The 14,212-nt window shown below is 46.1% G+C and overlaps 1 protein-coding gene across 1 annotated transcript in view; it reads right to left on the reverse strand.

Annotated features, from left to right (window-relative positions):
• The window catches only part of LOC102383391 (ubiquinol-cytochrome-c reductase complex assembly factor 1), a 143,347-nt gene extending 129,146 nt beyond the window's left edge, over window positions 1–14,201 (reverse strand). The window contains exons 1-3 of the mRNA XM_025215731.1: window positions 13,751–14,201; window positions 9,056–9,160; window positions 3,650–3,754 (exon numbers count right to left, since the gene is read on the reverse strand). Coding sequence (XP_025071516.1) covers window positions 3,650–3,754; window positions 9,056–9,160; window positions 13,751–13,855 — 315 coding nt within the window. The 5' untranslated portion in view covers window positions 13,856–14,201. The remainder of the gene's footprint in view (window positions 1–3,649; window positions 3,755–9,055; window positions 9,161–13,750) is intronic.
• Window positions 14,202–14,212: the final 11 nt, after the last annotated feature.

Here is a 14,212-nt window from a genome sequence, read left to right on the forward strand (position 1 = left end):
CTGCGCAGCACCACAAAGCAGTGTGTGGGGGGGCAAACACAGCTGGACCCACGTCCTGCTAAGTGAGGGGGGCAGCAGGAGCTCTGATTTTCCATGAGAAAAAAAACCATAATCAAATGCCAGAATATATAGATACAGCAAAAGCTCTGTTATCTGGCATCCATGCAGAAACACCCCACAACAGAGCCATCAGCATCCCTGGATCTTACAGCTGCACCTCCAGGAATGTAATATACCTCATCCAATGCACCAAATGCCCTGATGGAAAATACGTAGGAGAGACCAAACAACAACTGCGCACCACAATGAACACACACCGGAAAGCTATCAAAGACAAATGTGGGGGCACATTTCTCACAAGAAAACCACTCTCTCCAATCTCTCAGTCCTGATCCTCAAACAAAACTTACAAAACACTTCCCAGAGACGAGCCTATGAACTCTACTTCATCAACCTCCTGGATACTAAAAATCATGGACTAAATATAGACACTGGATTTATGACACATTATAACCTGCCTGACATCTGACTCCCCCGGTATCTCTCCACTTTCATACCCCTTCTCTCTCTCCCCCACCCCCCTCCTGTCTTTCACCCATTGACTCCTCAATCTACATTTTCACTGACTACCTGTCTTGTATGCATACCAGCCCAGCCGCTGGCTTCTTTATTTTTTATTTCATCCCAGAAGAGCACACACCAACTGCTGAAACTTCCTTAGCCTGACGAAGGGTTTTTGAACCCGAAAGCTTGCTTAATAACTATTCTCCAACCATTTGGGTTGGTCTAATAAAAGATATCAGATTCACCCAAGGAACCTTGTCTGAATACAACCCAGAGCAGTTAAGTCTCCTTGTTTTGACAATACTACTTGAAAACCACCAATCAGTGCTCACAATTAATTTAAAACCATTTTTCCACCATGACTGGAAAGGAGAGACTACAACTGAAAGATCATTCATTTTCTCTGTTCAAACTATTAAGGCTTTCATCCAGACCCTTAGTTCAAGTCTCAGCTAAAGTAATTACCATTTTTGTTTCCTGAATACTTGCTCCCCTTACGCCCATTTAAAATAGCATTGTGTAACATGGCATCCTAAAACCTGTGGAATCCACATCCTTTTCTTGAACCCTTTAAAAATAGTGGCGTTCAACTTCTTCAGCACCACAGGCGGAATGTATGGCATGGGGCTAGTCTGTGGGTTATATGCCATGCATGCGGTTTGTCCGTGGACCTGGTTCAGCACAATGTCACCGCATAATGATGGCCCATGGTGCAATCCAACGTGTTGGTGCAAGCCTAAGCACTAGATCCAGCCAAAGAGTGACTATATACCAGCACAGTTGGTTTCACAGCACCATGTCATCCAGACTGCAAGGCTCCCCACAGGCCCAAAAATTTGGCAGCAGGTAAGCAGTGGTAGCATTAATTGCCCTAGTTCCGGGAGCAATTAATTCTGCTATCAGTCCCCCAACCGCCAAATTTCAGACCCATGAGGAGGAGGATATGGTTCCATGAGCCAGATCCAGCCTATGGGTTGGAAACTGAGCACCACTGCTTCAAAATATAGATGTAATAGGTGTTTCTGATCCGGGGCGGGGGGAGAGAAGGAAATCACTGTATAGTAGATACTTAGCTTGCCTGTCATTTTCAACTACATTTTGAGTTACATGATGTGAAGTTCAAACCAACCTTCTAGAACAATCCAAAGCAGGTCCTAAACAGATAAACTCTAAAATAGTGTTAGTGGAGATGGCAGCATTATTCCACCTCCTCCAGCAAATAGACTCTCTCATACAAGGACTGAGCTGATGATGCTAAAAAGAGCCCTTGCAACCACACCATTGCCATGGCTCACTGCTCTGCCCATGCTATCTGTCTCTTCATTTTCCTCCGGTAAGCTTTTTGTCCCTGCCTTGACCATCTCCATGCTTAAGCCTTTCAGTACCTGCTATACCCTTATCACCCTGTTGGACTACAAAACTTGGCTCTGCAAATGATATCACACTTGGTTAGCTAAGAAGTAGCTCAGTGCTAGGATTTAGGTGACTTGGGCAATCTACACGTTACGACATCAAACTACACATAAACCACGACATAGATGGCAAGGGTGCTACACGTGTAGCCAGTTTACAACACCATATAACGGCAAACCAGCCATAAAATTGTTCCACATATAATATAGAGCATTTTTATGGTTGGTTTGTATGGCACCTTCTATTGAACATGTAGCTGGGTCAACAATGAACTGATCGTAGGTTTGGGAAGGGGACCATACCACTGTCTGGAACCAGCCCCAGGGCAGTACCTGCCAGGCCAACAGATTGTTGGCCCTGGGGCCCCATACCTGTGAGCAACCAGCTTTCAACTTGCTGGTGCAGGGGGAGCCTGGGATCATAATCCTGGGCTTCCCTATGCTGGCAAGTATCCTCAATCCCCAAAATCACACCTTTTGTCATGCACGTGTGAATTGTGCATGTGTGATTACTGAGATCGGGGATCAGATCTCATGGCACATTTAAATGAACATCTGCTAGGGTTCTTGGATTCCATACTAAACACTATCCCTGGATTGCAGAGTAACTTTGGGCAAGTCACATCAGCTCTGCTTTGGGATTCTTATTTGTAAAATGAGGATACGATACAAATATCTTTTGGAAAGCACCTGAAGATCTACAGAGGAAAATTCTAGATATATGGTAGGCTATAGTTGCAATAGTAGTGGTCTATTTCTCCCACACTTTTCATTTATTTCATTTGAACTTTTCCTCACATCTAGGGGGAAAACACTCCACGTTAAAATATGTAGAGAGACTTCCATTTTCCTCTTTCAAATACATATTTTAAAACTTAACTATGCCATATCTACAAAATACTGCTATCTGGCCAAGCAAAATAGCAAGCTGCAACTGCTGTTATTCTGTCTGATATATGAATTTTATTGATCCCCAAGCCTGTGAACTCACTGGATCAGAACTATCAAATATTTAAGTAGCACCAAGGGTCTTCATCAAGGACCACACCCCTATTGCAATAAGCACAATACAAACTCAAATAAGGATGGCCCTTACCCCGAAGAGTCTGCAATCAGTATAAGACAAGAGGCCACAGCAGACACAGCAAACAGATATGAGGGGCCACAAGGAAACAAGACAGTACTAGTCAACACTATATACAATGTTTACAGCACAACATACTTAGTTACAACTATTAAACATTCTGTGCAACAGTACTGAATGGATATTAAAACTGCTGTCTTACATCATCCCCCATAACATGGAGGGAACATCATCTTATAACTTTCAATGGAGGGACACCATTTCTGTCTCTCTTTCTGTGACAGTGAGAAGGGAACATCTGCTCTTTGTTATCATTTCCCCCTTTCCTAGCCAGGCCTTACATGACCTATACTAGAAGGAATCCATCTCCAAATATGGGGTGGACTTTGTTCTGTTAGTACTTTATCCCCTGGAAGGAAGTCTAACAGCTCTAATTAAAAGGCATGGTCTGTTATAAACTACATGCTACAACATTTCATATTTCTACCATCTCCCAGACCCTTTTAAATAATCACATACATTACATGTCTGTACAGGGACTAGCAAAAATGGGGCCTCTGGTAAGAAATAAGTATTAAGCTGTTCTAACCTTATTCGTGTTGTGAAGTATTCTGCTTTGCTGTGTAATTGCACTGTTGGTTTGCATCAATCCACCTTGAACTTTAGTCAGTTGGAATTGACCAGTTGTGTGCCTCTGGTAAGAGTGACAAAGAAGGAAAAAAAAAAAAAAGTGAAAAAAGATGTTGTTCAAGCTCACATCCCCCCCATTCATCTAGTACCCCTGACATCCCCACATACATTAAGACACCCCATGCCTTCCTTCACACAAGTTCATCTTCCTTCTAAACAGATATTTATGAGAAACCAAGGGTACAGGTTAAGTTGCTTGTTGTTCCTGCTACAGTGAAGAAAGGATTTTGGAGGATGTGGAGGGGTGTCTTAATGGCAAGGATTTTGTAACAGGTTGCCATCCTGGGAAACCTAATTTTCTGCTGTGCTGGGCACTGCATTAGCTCCCTCCCCTAGTTTTCCAATCCAAGTTGCCAGATTTTTCAAAAATGACTGTCAATAGTTCCGTAACATTGTTACCCAATTCCCATTTGACATTTATTTTAGTTTTTTTGAGGAATAAAATATTTGGTGTAAATACAACTTGGGGTGGCTAGGCAAAACTTGATGAATTATGCTACAAGAGAGGTCAGACTAAATGAGCTTATGTTCCTTATTGTTCTTCTTCTAGTACAGTGTTTCTCAACCTGTGGTACGCATACCCCTGGGGGTACACGAGACACGGGCAGGGGGTATGCAGGTGCTGCATTTTGGTCTTTGCCTGCTCAGGCCAGAAGTTCTGGCCGTTGCCCCTCCCTTCATGCCTGGTGCACCAGGGCTTTCACTCCCCAGCAGTGTGCCGGGGGATAGGGAGGGAGGCCCCGCGCAGGTTGCTTTCCCCCGGCCACGGTGGAGAAAGTGGGACTTGGCTCATGGCAGTGAAACCGTAAGTGCCATGGTGGCACTTCCAGTTTAGCTTTTGCCATGTCGATCAGCAGGGGGTACATAAAGGTACCAAAGGTTAAGAACCATTGTTCTACTGAATTTATAAAATAAAACAGGATGCATATAATTCTGCCTGGACAATTTATGAACAACCACTTGCTCAGGCATTCACTCACCTGTTTATCAATAGATATTACAGAATCCTCCATTTACATATTTTGCAACATATTCATATGCAAGTTTAATGGGACAGGCATTGGCTCCTGAGTGCAACAGCTTTATGACTGCTCAGAGCTCCAGTATTAAACTGAAGATAGGCCCATTGAAAGTCGCTGGGTTAAGATTAGAGGGGAGAGCAACAAGGGTGATGTCGTGGCAGGTGTCTGCTACAGACCACCAGACCAGGAGGATGAGGTAGATAAGGCTTTCTTCAGACAATTAGTGGAAGTTGTCTCCAGATCACCGCCCCTGGTTCTCATGCGGGACTTTAGTCACCCTGGCATCTGCTGGAAAGGCAATACAGCAGTGCACAGGAAACCCAGGAAGTTTGTGGAGAGCACTGAAGAAAACTTCCTGGTGCAAGTGTTGGAGGGACCAACTAGGGACTGTGCTCTTCTCGATCTGCTGCTCACAAATAGGGAAGAATTGGTGGGGGATGTAGAAGTTGGCAAGTTGGGCAGCAGTGACCACGAGATAATTGAGTTCAGGATCCTGACAAAAGGAAGAAAGAAGAGCAACAGAGTATGGACCCTAGACTTCAGAAAAGCAGACTTTGACTCCCTCAGGGAACTGATGAGCAGCATCCCCTAGCAGGCCAGTCTGAGGGGCAAAGAAGACCAGGAGAGCTGGTTGTATTTTAAAGAACCCTTGCTGAGGGCATAGAAACAAGCCATCCTGATGTGCAGGAAGAAAAGCAAATATGGCAGGCAACCAGCTTGGCTTAGCAGAGAACTCTTTGGTGAGCTTAAACACAAAAAAGACACAAGAAGTGGAAGCCTGGATAGATGACAAGGGAGGAGTATAAGAATATTGCTCAGGCACGAAGGGATGAAATCAGGAAAGCCAGTGTAATTGGAACTGCAGCTAGCAAGAGACTTGAAAAGGTAAGAAGTGTTTCTATGAGTATGTTAGCAACAAGAGGAAGGTCAGAAAAAGTATGGGTTTCTTACTCAGTGGGGGAGACAAGGATTGTGACAGATGATGAGGAAAAGGCTGAAGTATTCAATGCCTTTTTTACCTCAGTCTTCACAGGGAAGGTCAGATCCCAGACTACTGCACCAGGCAGCATAGTTTGGGGAGAAGGTAAGCAGTCAACAGAGGTGGAACAACAGGTTAGGGACTATCTAGAAAAGCTGGACATATACAAGTCCATGGGGCCAGATGCAATGCACCCAAGGGTGCTAACAGAGTTGGCTGACGTGATTGCAAAGCTGCTGGCCATTATCCTTGAAAACGTGTGGTGAACAGGAGAGGTCCCAGACTACTGGAAAATGGCAAATACAGTGCCCATCTTTCAGAAAGGGAAGAAGGAAGATCCAGGGAACTAGAGACCAGTCAGCCTCACCTCAGTTCCCAGAAAAATCATGGAGCACATCCTCAAAGAATCCATTTCTAAGCACTTTGTGGGAGAAGAAAATGATCAGGACTAGTCAGCATGGATTAACCAAGGGCAAGTAATGCCGGACTGTCACAGAGCACTTAGGTGCCCTGCTCCTTTGAAGAGTGGAAACTGCTAGGGGAAAAGCCCTGGCAGTGAGTGGGGAGCCCAAGATGCTGGTTACCAGGGCAACCAAAGCGAGGTAGTGACCCACACCTGCCAGCGGTCAGCTGACCAGAAGGGGCAGGGCCTAGCTCACATAAACCCCAGGGCTGAGGCCGGATGGCTGTTCCCTGTCAGCAGCCAAGGAGCTCTCCCAGAGCCCCCAAAGGGGAGAGGCCTGACTGCAGGTACAGCCTCTGATATTGTTGAGGAACGGAGCACCCCGGTGTGGCTTGAAAGATGTTATAGCCGGGTGGCTTGAATTTATGTTATAGCCCAGGGGCTTGTGTTTTGTTTGCTGTTTAAAACCGATGGTTTGGGTGAGGCTATTAGGGGAAGGAGGTGGCCTCATAGGGGACCCACGGCAGCATGGGGACCCCGGCGCCAGAGACGGCGCAGCATTTTGCGGGGTGCACCGACCCCGGCGCCAGAGAGGGCGCAGCACTTTGCAGGGCTGTAGAAAGCCCAGGTGCTAGAGAGGAGCAGAGTGAGACAGGGCTGCGGAGAGCCCGAACGCCAGGGAGGCGTAGAGACAGGGCTGCGGAGAGCCCGAGCGCCAGTGAAGGCGCAGTGCGAGACAGGGCTGCGGAGAGCCCAGGGAGGACCAGGGGGCCAAATTATAACAAGGCCCAAACCAAACAATGTCAGTCCCAGCTGCGAGGCTTGGGGCATGGTAAAAGGGTGGTTGGAGCCATGCATAGCCCATAAGGCTAGGGTGCCCCGAAACACTCATTGCAGAATGGGACCCACAGGGAGTCCAGGAGCCCACAGCGTCAGAGTACAGCAAAACCATGTCCAAGAAGATGTAAAGGCAGCCTCCCTAATATATATTTACCAACAAAGATGTGGCAGGAGAGAATCGAGGGTGCCCATTGGGCCAACTTGGCACAGTAAGGGAGTCTTGGGGAGATCACGGCCATCCGGCAGGACCCTGTGCCGTGACACTGACCAACCTGACTGCCTTCTGAGGTAATTGGCTCTGTGGATGCAGGAAAAGCAGTGGATACATCTTGACTTTAGTAAGGCTTGTGATATAGTCTCCCACAGCATTCTTGCAAGCAAGCTGAGGAAGTATGGGTTACATGAATGGACTGTTAGGTGGACAGAAAGCTGACTGGATCATCAGGCTCAACAGGTAGTAACCAATGGCTCAATGTCTAGTTGGCAGGCAGTATCAATTAGAGTGCCCCAAGGGTTGGTCCTGGAGCCAGTTTTTCAATATTTTCATCAATGACTAAAAAGATGGGATGGATTACACCCTAAGCAAGTTCACAGATGATACGAAGCTAGGGGATGCAGTAGATACAATGGATGGTATGGCTAGGATTCAGAGTGACCTAGACAAATTGGAGGATTGGGCCAAAAGAAATCTCATGAGGTCAATGAGGACAAGTGCAAAGTCCTGCACTTAGGACAGAAGAATCCCATGGACCACCATAGCCTTGGGACTGACTGGCTAAGCAGCAGCTCTGCAGAAGAGGAGCTGGGGGGTACAGTGGACAATAGGATGGATATAAGTTAGCAGTGTGCCCTTGTTGCCAAGAAGGCTAACAGCATACTGGACTGCATTAGTAGGAGTGTTGCCAGCAGACCGAGAGAAGTAATTATTCTGCTTTAGTCTCCACTGATGAGGCCACATCTGCAGTACTGTGCCCAGTCACGTGCCCCAGCCCCCTCACATAGAAAGGATATGGACAAGTTGGAGAGAGTCCAGCTGATGGCAACAAAAATGGTGAGGCAGCTGGGGCACATGACTTCTGAGGAGAGAGTGATGGAACTGGACTTATTTAGTCTGCAAAAGTGAAGACAGAGTGGGGATTTGATAGCAGCCTTTAACTACCTGAAGTGGGGGTTCTAAAGATGGAGCTAAGCTGTTCTCAGTGGTAACAGACAACAGAACAAAGAGCAATGGTCTCAAGTTGCAGCAAGGGAGACTTAGGTTGGATATTAGGAAAACCTCTCAGTAGGAGGATGGTGAAACACTGGAACAGTTTTTACCTAGAGAGACAGTGGAATCTCCATCCTTGGAGGTTTTTAACACCCAGCTCGACAGAGCCCTGGCTGGAATGATCTAGTTAGAGACAGTCCTGTTTTGAACAGGCGGTTGGACTAAATGACCTCCTAAGGTCCCTTCCAACCCTAATTTTCTATGATTCTATGGTTTGAACAAAAGCATTGCCATGAGGAAGAAGAAGTAGGCACAAGAACAGTCCAGCTATTTTGATCTCTTACTTGTGGAGGTTGTACCACCTCAGCTTTTCAAGATTTTTTTTCCTCTCTCTCTCTGGATGCCCAAATAGCAAAACTTGTAAAGAGTGCTTCCCTCCCTCTGTAGATAGCATACATTCAAGTATATTATTTCACATACCGCCTTTAAAAAAAATTAATGTTCCATCAATTCACATCATAAATGCATATACCACTAATATACAATGCATGTACTGAAAGGCATCCTATTTCTTTTTTTTTTTTTTTTTAATATAAGTTAAGGTCAGTGTCAGGCCATAGACCTGCCTGAGGCCTTCACATAAGTAAATCTATCCTGTTAAGCTAAGCTATATTCATTTGCTGAGAGCAAAACTATTATGCATAATGTTATTAATTTGTTAAAAGTATAGCGTAAGCACTTTATTGCAGAAGTCATTAGGATCAAGTAATTCCAAACTTTTAAAAATATTTAATGACCATCACAAACTATTGTTATTTCAGAGAGAGGTTGCATAGAGTAATGAAACATTCTACCTGAGAAGTACTATAGAGCTTCCTTTCCCACTTTCCTTGGCCCAAGGTCATCTGGAATAATCCACTGTATCCTGTAATCCAGTCAGTCATTCCAGTCAGGTGCTTCTAAAACAGATAGTTAGCATATGCACAGTCATTAACAGTGAACGGAAGCACTCTGTAATTGAAACATACCACTGATAATAACAATCAAAAAAGACAAAGACTGCTGGAATCTCCAATTTAATTATAACTCTGAATTGCAGGCATGCCCGAAACCCCGAAGTAATGCAAAATCTCCTCTCAATCAATTTGATGGCCATTCATAAACTCACACAGTAGCATCACATGCTGTTTGGAAGTCACACTACCATGTGCAATGTTTTGTTCAAAGTCTGCCATGTATTTGACAGGCCTGAGGCTTGCTGGTTGCAGTGGAGTCGTGAGGCTCCAGGTAAGCTCAGCTTAGCTGCCTAGGATGCCAGCTTTTGGGCTGAAAAACCCTTTGCCTGCCTGAGACAGCACCTGCTGTGTGTGTGCTGGGCCCGGATGGAAGGAATAGTAAAGAAGCCAGAGGCTGGCCTGGCATGCAATGCAGGCAAGAAAGCCAGTCTGTGAAAATGGAAAGAGAGACATCAGGGGGTGAGGGACAGGCTGGGGTGGGGGCAGGGGGTGTTGTAGAGCAGGTAAAAGTGGAGAGGTACCTGGGGAGTCAGATGTCCAGCAGTTTGCAGTGTGTCAGAATTCCACTGTCTAATCTATATCGAGTCCATGAGTTTCTGTGCCTAGGAGGTTGATGAAGTGAAGTTCATAGGCCCAGCTGTGAAAAGTGGTTTGTAATTTGTTCCCTCTCAGGATCAGTCCTGAGAGACTGGAGGCAGAGTCATTTTTGGGGGAGGAATGTGCCCCCATGGCTAGATGGGTATTGTTGTCTTTGATAGATTCTGGTGTGCAGTTTGTGGGGGTACTGGAGACAGTTGGCAGGTTTTGTGTTTTGAACTGTAGGAAGTTGGCTTCAGTTCTGGTGATGAGGTTAGGTGCTTGTTTGAATGTACAAACCACTTTTCGAAGCTGGGCCTATCAACTGCACTTCATCAGCCTCCTAGGTAGTAGGTACAGAAAGTCATTGACTCAATATACACAGTGGAACTCAGACACACTGCAATCTGCTGGACATCTGACTCCCCAGGTACCTCTGCAATTTTACCTGCACTGCTACATCCAGCCTCTGGCTTCTTTACTGTTCCTTCCATCCAAGACCAGCAGACACACCAACTGCAGGTGCTTCCTAGGCCTGACAAAGGGTTTTTCAACCTGAAAGCTTCCTAAGATATATTTCTCTATTTTGTTTTTTTCATAATAAAACATATAAACATAAAACCACAAAATAAGCCATCACATACAAGTAACATATATCCAACACAACATATCTTTACTTCTTGCTGTTAATCCCTTTATAAAAGAAAGGCTCTGTGACAGGTCAGTTTGACTACTTTAGATGGTGTTGACTTCTGAGTCACTACGTTATTTTTACCTGCTGCTGTTTATAGTGGTGGACTGGACTGAGGCTGTAGGGGAGGAGGAGGCCTCACTGGGGCACACTGCCATGTTGTGCAGAGGCCCCAGTGCCAGGAAGGCCACACCTGAACACACACACAGTCTCACCCACGCATGTCACAAGTTTTGCCTGCCTGCAGCCAGAGGTACAGGGCCCCAGAACCCAGACTCCCCTGCACCTATCTCCTTGACAGCTGACAGGCTTCATGGCCACAGCAGGGCCTAGCAGCCAGGCCTGCAACAGTCTCCCTCACCCCAATGCCCCAAGACAGACAACTGCACAAGCACCTATGTAACGAGTTTTGCCTGTTAGCAGCCAGAGATGCAGGGCCCCAGAACCCAGACTCCCCCTGCACCTATCACCTTGACATCAACATGTGCTGGGATGTGTGCTCTTGCTGGCCACCTGCGGGCAGAGAAGCAGCAGTGAATTATACTGCTCACTAAAATGATTAGAAGGGCAATGTTGTGGGATTGGCATGTAAATACTTTTCAGATCCAGAATAAATGTGACACCTGTTCATACCCTAAACTACATCCATGTAATCACCTCACCAAATGTAGGATTCGGTTTGGTTTGGGTTTTTTGACAAAATAGTATTTTATACAAAAACTAGGTTGATCAGTATTAATAATATTCCCATCTTTTTTAATTGACAGAATCCTTTATCAGCTTTATTATTTTGCCTGACAACGCATAATCTTTTTTTTCTTTCGAGTTCTAGAACATATATTTATTGAACACTTCTGCCTTTCATGAAGAATTAATAGTTTCACCACCTCTAATCACGAGAATGCATCATCTCTACAGTTTATCTTTTCCTAATATACTTGAAAAATTTTCATTTTTTTTAAGTTCTGCCAACCAGGGATTTTTCCACGTCTTAGCTCTCGTGGTCAATTTTCTATACCATTTAACTTTTAAATTATAATACTTATTTTCTTTATGTTACACGTTTCATATATATTGCTTTTTAAGTTTGAACTGCTGCCATCACCTCATCCAAGGCTGTAATCTTTCCGAATTAGACAATCGTGGCAGTTTGATTATTAAATTCCCATCTAAAAACTCCCAATATTCCTCCATATTTTGTAAGTATTTTCCCCAATCAATGTGTTTCTAATTTTGTCAGCCTTTGGAAAGATGACCTTTTTGAAGCTCTATTGTACCATCCCAGTTATGATCAACTGCTATTCATTCAAGTAATTACAGCATCTTTATCTATCAAAATAATGTCTAAAATAGAGCTACCTTGAGTTGGTATGAGACTTGTCCAATAATAAATATATGCAATGAAACCTGCCTTATTACAGAAGCTGTAAAAGCTGAAAACATGCTCAAGACATAAAATTTCTATGGCCCCAGCATGCCTTACTGGGAATTAATTATTTACACTGTAAAGCTAGAAATCATCTAACACAGGAATGAGAGAGAAATTTAGTAGGTTCCAGCTCTCGCTTGCCATTGCCACCCATGTTGCAAGCAGCAGTGTAGACAGGGAAGCCTGCAAGCTGCCCCAGGTTTATGATGTTGCCCTGTCCCCTTTGCTGCCTGTCTAGCTCTCTAAAAAGCAGCTCCAGGATCAGGAAGTGGCTTCCCAGGGTGGGGATGCATGTACACTTGCTAAACTTTTTAAATGGCATGTGTGTAGCCCCAGGATCAGAAACCTACTTCCCAGTTGAGGGTTGCCTGCAGGCCCACCAGGAGCTGCAGAGGGCTCACCAGGATCCTGGGTGGGGAGGCCTCCTTTTCCCCACCCTGGCAGAAGCTAGTGACAACACAGCAGCCCAGACCCCGGTGCCCCTGGGTGGCAGCAGGGATGGGCAGCCTGCAAGCACAGGGAACTCCTGGCAAGCAGCCATGGCAGGAACTGATCATAGGGTAAAGACCCCTCATTAGCCCCCTTGCCCCTACACTGAGACCATTCCACAGCATGGTGGGGGAAAGTGGGGAGGCCAGGATCAGAGCTGCCCCTGCCATGCCCTGCATGAATTGGGACCATTCCCAGAGCCAGAATACCAGCTTTTGCTAGAATTCTAGCTGCAGAGTGAAAAGCTCTGCACCTAGCAGCCCAGACATCACTGCAGGAGCCCTGGCCCACAGCCAGAACACCAGGCTTGAAGCTGCAGCATGACCATAAGTGCTGGGGTTCTGCTGGCCATGACAGAAATTCTGCCCCATTTTCAGTCTTACTGATAGGTGATCAGTGCTCCCTGACAGCTTGCTGCTGGGTAGGCTATCAGAGAGCAGGGGGAGTGAGCACAGCTCTGCTTCCTCTTGTAAAAAGCATCAAGAACTTCCCAGCCTGGGGTAATTCTATCTTCAGACAGGTTTCACTGTAGTTGTTGCTGGGTTTTGTTTGTTTGTTTTTAAAGAAAAGATTTAATAACACTTTACACTAAGGGCACCAAAACTCCCTCTTTAAAATACAAGTCAACTCAAACTACTTTCCCCACATTAGACACTGGGGTCTAAGAAATCATTCACTCACTGATGCAGTGGTTTAGAGCAAACTGCCAGAAGTATCCATTCTTAAGTTACTTAGCATAGGGGTGCTCAGCCTCCAGCCCATGTGTCAAATCCAGCCCATGGAGCAATGACATCCAACCCACAGGGACCCGCATGGGTCAGAAAGCTTGGCAGCAGGAAGTAGTGGAAGCTCCACGCAGCCAGATACAGCCTCTCCTGGGCCATGGCCCACACAGCAGAATCAGGGCCAGGCCAGGTCACCCCCACATGTCCAGATTGGGCCAGACCTGGCTGGGCTGGGTTGCCTTCTTCCCCTTTGCCCCACCCACATATCTGGATGGGTGGGGCAAAGGGGAAGAAGACCACTCTGCCCCACCTCTGCCCCAGGGTGGAGGGATCAGGGTAGGGCTGTGCAAATCCCTAGTCAGATTGGGTCCGTCCGCCGGATCTGGCCCATGGTCCTGCTTTGAGCAGGGCGGCTGAACTAGATGACTTCCTGAGGTCCTTCCAATCCTCGTTTTCTATGATTCTAGGAACTCGTTGCACTACTGGTGGGCGAAATATAAATGTTCAACGGGCTGGATCCGGCCTGTGAGCCCTGTTGGTCACCCCCCCCAGCTTCACAATCCACATCCAATAAAACACCAACTAAAGATCAAACAGTAAACGACAGAAACACAAAAAAAGACCTTTGCATCGTTGGTCAAGACACAAACATCACAATCGTTGTCACGTGTTAGACTTATCTCCACTTCTCTGGGAAGAATGTGAAAGCACAGCCTGAAAAGAGACATGGAGACGGATGTACGGCCATGACAAATGAGTCACTGGCCATTGGAAAAAGTGAAAGCGCCTGATGTTTTGAGAAAGGCCAGTTGCTGCCAATGTCCCATGAGTCAAAGAAGGATGCTTGGGTGCCAGGAAAGATGTGCAAAGACTGGCTGAGAAAAAATGACCACATAGGAAGAGCAATCAAAAGGCCAATCCTTCTCGGTGATCCCGCACAGCCCACCAGTGCCACTAGGTTAGCAATCCGCGGTCTGACTTTTCTGCCGGCAAACACCAGGCCGAGCTCCCAAGCAGACGGCGCTGGGACCTCCGAGAAACGAGACGACGGTGACTGCAGGGCTCGGCCGCAGCAACGGGCCGGC

This window comes from Alligator sinensis, unplaced genomic scaffold (genome assembly GCF_000455745.1).
Source record: "Alligator sinensis unplaced genomic scaffold, ASM45574v1 scaffold705_1, whole genome shotgun sequence".
In the NCBI taxonomy this organism is placed as follows: domain Eukaryota; kingdom Metazoa; phylum Chordata; order Crocodylia; family Alligatoridae; genus Alligator; species Alligator sinensis.